This window comes from Acanthisitta chloris, unplaced genomic scaffold (genome assembly GCF_000695815.1).
Source record: "Acanthisitta chloris isolate BGI_N310 unplaced genomic scaffold, ASM69581v1 scaffold14372, whole genome shotgun sequence".
Classification (NCBI taxonomy): domain Eukaryota; kingdom Metazoa; phylum Chordata; class Aves; order Passeriformes; family Acanthisittidae; genus Acanthisitta; species Acanthisitta chloris.
The window spans coordinates 24,023-31,048 of record NW_008662255.1 but is presented as its reverse complement, the minus strand read 5'-3'; the positions used below and the strand labels follow the sequence as shown (position 1 = coordinate 31,048).

Below are 7,026 nucleotides of genomic sequence, written 5' to 3'. Positions count from 1 at the left end.
CCTGCTGCTACATTCTTTTATTAACAAGACTTACTGCTGAGTGGTCAAGCATGTTTCTTTGTCAGTTTTAACATCTTTTCATAGCAAAACAAGCCAAAGCCTTGTTACTGTAGTGCAAACTTAATTATCAACTGTAAGTTAAGATCTACAACACTAAGTCATTCATTTCAAGCAGTAGCTACTGTCACATTACCATCTTGATAAAAGACCCCAAACACTGCAGAATGAAAACAGACTGACTCTGGAGAGGACAAGTATACTTTAATGATTTACTAATATTTGAGAATCTGGTCTTCAATGGGATCAGCTTTCTACTATCTTACAAAGCAGGAATATAGCTGGAGACTTGTATATGCTTCTGGCTGCTGGTTTGCAGCTGGCACTAAGGAAAAGAGCAGCAAGCAGCAATTACATACTGGAGCATGAGAAGGAAACAAAAAACCCAAACCAGTAGGCAAGAAACCAGCTGGAAAGTTAAAATGATAATCAACTTGGATAAAGTATGTAACAATAAGCAGAAAAGGCTATTATTTCAGGGCAGTGTGGAAAGGAAGACAGTACCCAATCTGATCAGATCTCTACCTTTCTGACTGTCAAAGAGGTGTCTATATAAACACCTTCAGAGGTGCTTAAGCACATTATGGGTGCTTATAGCCAAAACGCAGCAATGGGACTTCTACTGTGCTTAGAAAAATTATTTGAATCATACAGAAAAGAAGGGGAAAGAAAGAAACAGACAAATGGTTTCTTCTGAATCCATGACTTTGAAAGCTAAACAACTGAATGCTTATCTATACAGAAAATATCTCTTGATAGCTTTGCTACAGCCTATTAAGAGATCAACTCTTATTTAATCAAAAATATGTATATCCCCTTCCAGATCCTTGGGTTATTTACAGAAACATCTTTTGGTCACTGCATGCTTCAATAGAAGTGAACAGTGCAAAAGCTGTAAATACACAAGACTGACACACACTGGGCAGTGGTCTGTAAAGTTCTGTTCTATTTAGAGATTTAAAAGTTCCTGCTCCTATTAAGTGCCTGTGTTACAGTAAGGTACTGTATGGCTCTAAAACCACTTTCTGTAATTTTTAAAAACTACATATGCAGACAACTTATTCCTCTCACAGGGACTGTGAATTCACACTAACAAAACAGGAGGTAATTCTAAAAATATGTATTTAGTGCAATTAGCGTCTGGACACATGGAAAGCAAACTTGTTATCTGTCATCTCTGCAAAACATCAGCAACTCTACAGACTACAATCTGGCAAGCTTTTCTTGCAGATATGCAACTCATTTCTCTCTAATAACACAGAAGAAAAGGAAAACATGAAAGGGTATTTTAGCCATCCAATGTGAAGTAAAAGTGTGAAACTCAAAAATAAAGCTAGCTTATGAGGTTACTCAAATAACGATAATTTTCAATCTGACAAAATCCAAAGGAAACAAAAATGAAGTTAATAAGATTGTTAGGAACATCGAAATAGATTTTACCAAATATTTAGACAGCACAGACATTAAATGTTTTACTTTTTAAACCTATTTCTTTCAAATAATTTGAACTGTAAAGATGGCAACTTTATGGTTATAGACTGAACTGTACAGCCTTACTGTAAGATCTGGTTAAATGGCTTTAAATTATTAGAACATTATCAGTTACTCAGAAGTAGTTTCCTGGAAGAGAGACTGTTCTAAGGATGTGTTTCTTGGCTTTCAATACTAAATTTCTTAATGAAAACCAGGATACTATCTTCCTCCACACATCTGGTACCCCAACCCTACATTCCAGTATAGTAAGAACTGGTTGGTCAACTGCTTGGAAGGCTGACCTCTGTTTATGTACACTTCCTTCAAGTACTAGACTGGGAACAGATCTGGCTTTTAAAACTATGCTGTCCTAAAGCTGGTGTTACTTCTAGCATTGTAAACCAGTGAAAAAACATACCCTGTGATTTCTCCTTAGATAGTACTTCAGCCTGAATAGCCTCTACTGGTGCTTCAACTAAACAGGAAAGAACAGGAACACTCACAGAGTTTGTTTCTAAGGAATGTAAAATCTCAAACTTCTGCAGCAATATTTGTGAGAGGTGATGTGGCAAAGGACTAAGTCATTAGGCTTCCACATAGTAACTACTCATGTTTATATTTTATCAAGATCCAACACTTAAATATTCAAAGCACAAATTAGTCATCTTTACCTTGTTTCTGTTCCTCTCTTGACCGTGCTCACAACCATCCTGCCCGCTCTGAGCAACGTGCAGGCTGCTACTAGAACTCTGAGGCTCTTTGTGGCTGTCTCCAAACCAAGAGAAAGGCATGCAGGTAGGAACAGGGGAATCTGAATCTGATGCAGACAGGTTGTTGCCAGAGTCATCTAACAGTTCTCGGGAGCCTCTGAGATAAGCAGATTAAATTGTGTTTAAACAAGAACAGCAAAACACCCTCCATGCCACAAACAAGAACAAATGCAAAACACACACCACTCATTTTCAACAGTTTCACAGCACGACTGAGACTTAAACTGAAAACTGATACTTGCTCTTAAATATCCATGCAAAATAATTTGAGTTATTAAACAACACAAATTTAAGAACTTCTGCAGTATTTCACAAAATTTAACCATTTCAAATAATTTGTTAATTTAATTTACTCAATATTCATCTTCTTAAGTAAAATACAGTTCGTATTTGTTGTTTCCTCTACACTTTTCTGCATATTTTTCTTATTTCATGAGATTAGAAGCTCATCTGTGCATCACTGTATTATTTTTTAATTATTAATTTTGCCACTGTTACATATGAATGTGCTTTAAGATCAAACATGATAGTAATGACAGTTTTAAAGAAATTCTGAGGTTACAAATTTTAGGAAAGCAGCATGTCTTTATTAAATTAACAAAAGAACTACCTGCTGTCTAGAGAACCTCTTAGATTTTCTTTTTCTTGCTTCTTACCCTTGCCCCCAGATTTCCGTAATCCCCTGAAGTGAAAAAACACAGATTCATAAAACACATTTACAGGGCACAACGTTTTCTGTAATCAGCAAGTGTATACATTTCTCAGGTTTTACATTGATTTCAACAGCTACACAAAGCATGACCTTGCAGGTTATGCATGCAATTTAAAAAGAGGTCTGTCATTCATACTTTATTTACGAACCATGACAATACCCTGTCAAAGATCACATATAACCAAAAGAAACACAAAATGCCCAAAGAAACCCAGCATAGAGTGGCTACAACCAGGAGGAAGAACACAGTTTTATTGCTATATAAATGTTCCTATGCAATACACAGTGACTTGAGCAAAGTCACTAACTACATTATCTGTGTGTGAAATAAGTTATCATTTTTATGTTATATATTGTGTTGCATTTTTTGCAGTACCAGTGTCTTCAACAAGCTTTATACCTGTCTCCAAAGGAGCAAAGCTTATTGCAAAATGTAGCAACTCTTCTCCCAAATCCCCAGAGTTCAGTTACCACACTATTTCCATACAATATGCAGGTTGCACTTGTGTTTTATCCCTGTGGGAAATCTCATCTTCTAAATGAAGTTCAGAAATCCACTCCTCACTGCTGCCTGCCTCCAAGGAACAGTTCAGTACGCAGCAAACATAGCCAAACCCTATGTAATGACACTTCTACTGCAGAAGGAATTAAGGCAAAACAGGTACCTACTTTATACTGTAACACCACCAGGGCATGGCATTGGAGTCTAGGCATCAACATTTTGGCATAAAACTATGCACGGATTTGCAATTTAGTTCATAGAGAAATGGAGCATTCAGATAAAAGAATTCCAAGAAATTCTTTGAGGGAAAAAGTATAAATAAATAAAATGAAAATGTGGTAGAAACATGAACGCAACATTACAAATTCAAGAAAAAGGCTCTGTCCAGTGATGCTGCTATGAAGTAGCATTACTGGATTTCCTAAACATTTTTTATTTAAAGAGCATGATAATCTCAGAATTAACATAAAAACCGCTTTATTTCCAAAGGAGCACATGTAAAATCTCACCCAAAATCTGGAAATCTCCTTTTGGACTTCCCTGACGATGTTCCTTCACTTGTTTCCACTGACCGATCTTCATTTTTCTTTTCTTCTCCTTTTCATAGAGGGGTGAAAAATAAAAATGCTATTCTAAAAATACCCACAAGTTTCAATTCTAAGGATGATGCTTGTAAGTCAGATACTAAAACCTGAGTGATAGTGTTAAAATTCACATTCTCACACACAGATACTAGCTGAAAATACTATCGCCATATCAACATAGTTATTCCTTATGGCATCTTCCCATCATTCTGTCTGTGCTGTACCATTGAAAAATGGCAACACAACAGTTGCTTATGACTGTTCAAAAATAGTGCTTTTGATAAACAGTAATTCCATACTGTCTACTGAAAGATAAAACTTACCACAGTATTTTGGTTCAATGAATCACAAACAAAAGGTAGTTTAAGATGGGTCTAGAAAACAGTACCTTTCTTTTGCAAAATGCCAACTTCAAAATACACAACTAGGTAAGTGGTATAAGATGCAAAAAGAAACTACTTTTTTAAAGCAACAGTTGAGCAAGCAGAGCATTTAATCAACCTTTATTACATCTGAAGTATTAAAGATGTCCCTTTTGTATTCTTTTCTGGTCCAGCAGCTAGCCCAGGCTAGCCACTTCAAACATGGGCTACATTTGCAAGCTGGTAGCTCTCGGCGTGTCTAACCAACATGATAGTCAGCACAGGGAGAGCAGACAGGCCCTAACAAACAGTTTCTTGGAAATGGTATACAAACTGCAATTATTCCAAAGAAACAACTGGGACTTCAAAGCTCCTCCAAGACTCACATTTTCTAAACTGGAATACAACATCATAGGATTCAGTTTTCCACCAAAGGAAGCATGTTCAATACCAAATTCTCAATTAGTAAGTGAAATTAATTGACAAGCTTAAATAACACACTACCTCTTCTCAGTGGACTGTGACAGATTACTCCAAGTCCTAAATGTACTTTTAAATTCTCAGGCTACTAGATTTCTTGAAAATGACTTAAATGTTTTGTCTTGCAAATCAGGTGTTTCATAACTAAGCTGTCTATGAAAGGGATGCAGCCTACTTTTTGTGAGACAAAAATACTCTGCATGGCTCTGGTCTCACTTTGAACACTGTGTGCAGTTTTGGGGACCACAGTCTAAGAAAGGTGTTAAGTTATCAGTGAGCATTCAAAGAGGCAATAAAGATGGTGAAGGGCCTTGAGCAAAAGCCTTAAGAGTGGCTGAGGGCACTTGGTCTGTTCAGCCTGGAGAAGAGGAGACTGAGGTCAGAACTCATTGCTGGATACGACTTCCTCATGAGGGGCAGTACTGACCTCTCCTCTCTAGCAACCAGTGACAGGACCTGAGAGAATGGTCTGAAGTTGTGTCAGGGGAGGTTTAGGCTGGAGATTAGAAAATGGTTCTTCCCCCAGAGGGTGTTTGGGCACTGGAACAGCTTCCCAGGGCAGTGGTCACAGCCTCAAGCCTGACAGAGCTCAAGAGGCATTTGGACAATGCTCTCAGGCACAGGGTGTGATTCTCAGGGATGTCCTGTGCAGGGCCAGGAGTATGACCCTCAAGGGTCTCTTTCAACTCTGATTATTCTGTGATTCTGTGAAAGTAGGTTTTAAGCTCTGCCTTCAAGACAACTCCTGACATGAAGCAATGTGCAGATGCCTCCAAGAATCATAAAACCCCAAAATAGTGTTTCTACACAAAACTGAAGACAAGTCCCCACCACTCCACCAGCTGATGATCCTTCCTGAAACATATAATGGTTATCTCCAAGCTTACATGCTGAATAGTCAGGATAGTAAAAAGTTTTTCCCCTTTTTTGGGGGGGCATATGTGATCAGTAGTTTCTGATCAACATCAGAACTTTAGCTAATTAGTTAACCACTCTTTCTAAACATGAACAGCCAACAAATTATAACTACAGTTAAACTGATTATTTTTCCTGTCAGCTTAAATACAAACCCAGACAAATTAATTTTAATATTGACATTTGTTTCCACCTCTCTTTCCAGAGGTAATATTTTAAGAAAAGAGGTAATTTCTTAAATGCAGCACACTAGGTTAAAATACAGACTTAAACATGAATGGATGGCAAGGTAATAGAAAGGATTATTTCAATGAAATAATAGGTAGACATTTAAATAGGGTTAGAAAGCAACAATCTAGCAGAAAGTAGCATTTAGTGTCATTTTGCCCACAAAGAGTAAGCTTCCAATACTAATCCTCATCTTTGATACACTGCATTAATTAGCTCTGCCAGGGAGTCTGCCAATGTAAAAAAAACCCCAATGTTTACAATGCTTCCACCATCACAAAAAACCTCTGTAAAAATAAAGCAAAATTACTTACATATTATTTACTTGCTTTGTTAAATTTGTGTTTTGTTTTGTTGGGGTTTTTTTAAACTAACAGAAGCTGGAGAAGAGAATTGTTTTTTAAGACTCTACAGAAACACACTAAATGAGGAGAGTATAAAACAAATCCTGTTTCAGGGTGCTAAAAGAAGGATATTGTCAGAGCTGCACAGAAAAGACAGCAAGTATTATCTGCCTTTATACATTTGTGCTAGCTGCTTAAAGAAAGTATCAAACATTTAAAAGATTATATTCTATCCCTTTATCAATTATTCCTAAGGAAAAAAAAGCCAAATTTGTCTATCAAATAATGATTAGTTGTGACTAAGCTGATTATAACACCTTTAACTTTCTTCTAGTGAGAAATATCCTACCAAGGCAAGATGAATAATGCTGTAATTCCCATAATATTCAGAATCTGTATCTTGTTTAAACACCTGGAGAGCATCTGGAAGCACAAAGCCAACACTGAATTTTTCTTTGAATGTGGAATTCGGTCAAACTTACTCCCCAATACATTGCCACTTACAAGGCTAGTGCCTTGCAGAAATGTGTTAGGACCTCTAACGACTATATCTAAACTCTGCAAAACTTCAATCCTGAAGGATTAAAATAATAATAAAC

General features: G+C 36.9%; 1 protein-coding gene across 1 annotated transcript in view; it reads right to left on the bottom strand.

The window, feature by feature from the left end:
• Positions 1-7,026, bottom strand: part of LOC103798286 (neurabin-1-like) — a 41,510-nt gene that overhangs the window by 10,638 nt on the left and 23,846 nt on the right. Inside the window, 3 exon segments of the mRNA XM_009070539.1 lie at positions 2,202-2,397; positions 2,911-2,982; positions 4,024-4,117. Coding sequence (XP_009068787.1) covers positions 2,202-2,397; positions 2,911-2,982; positions 4,024-4,117 — 362 coding nt within the window.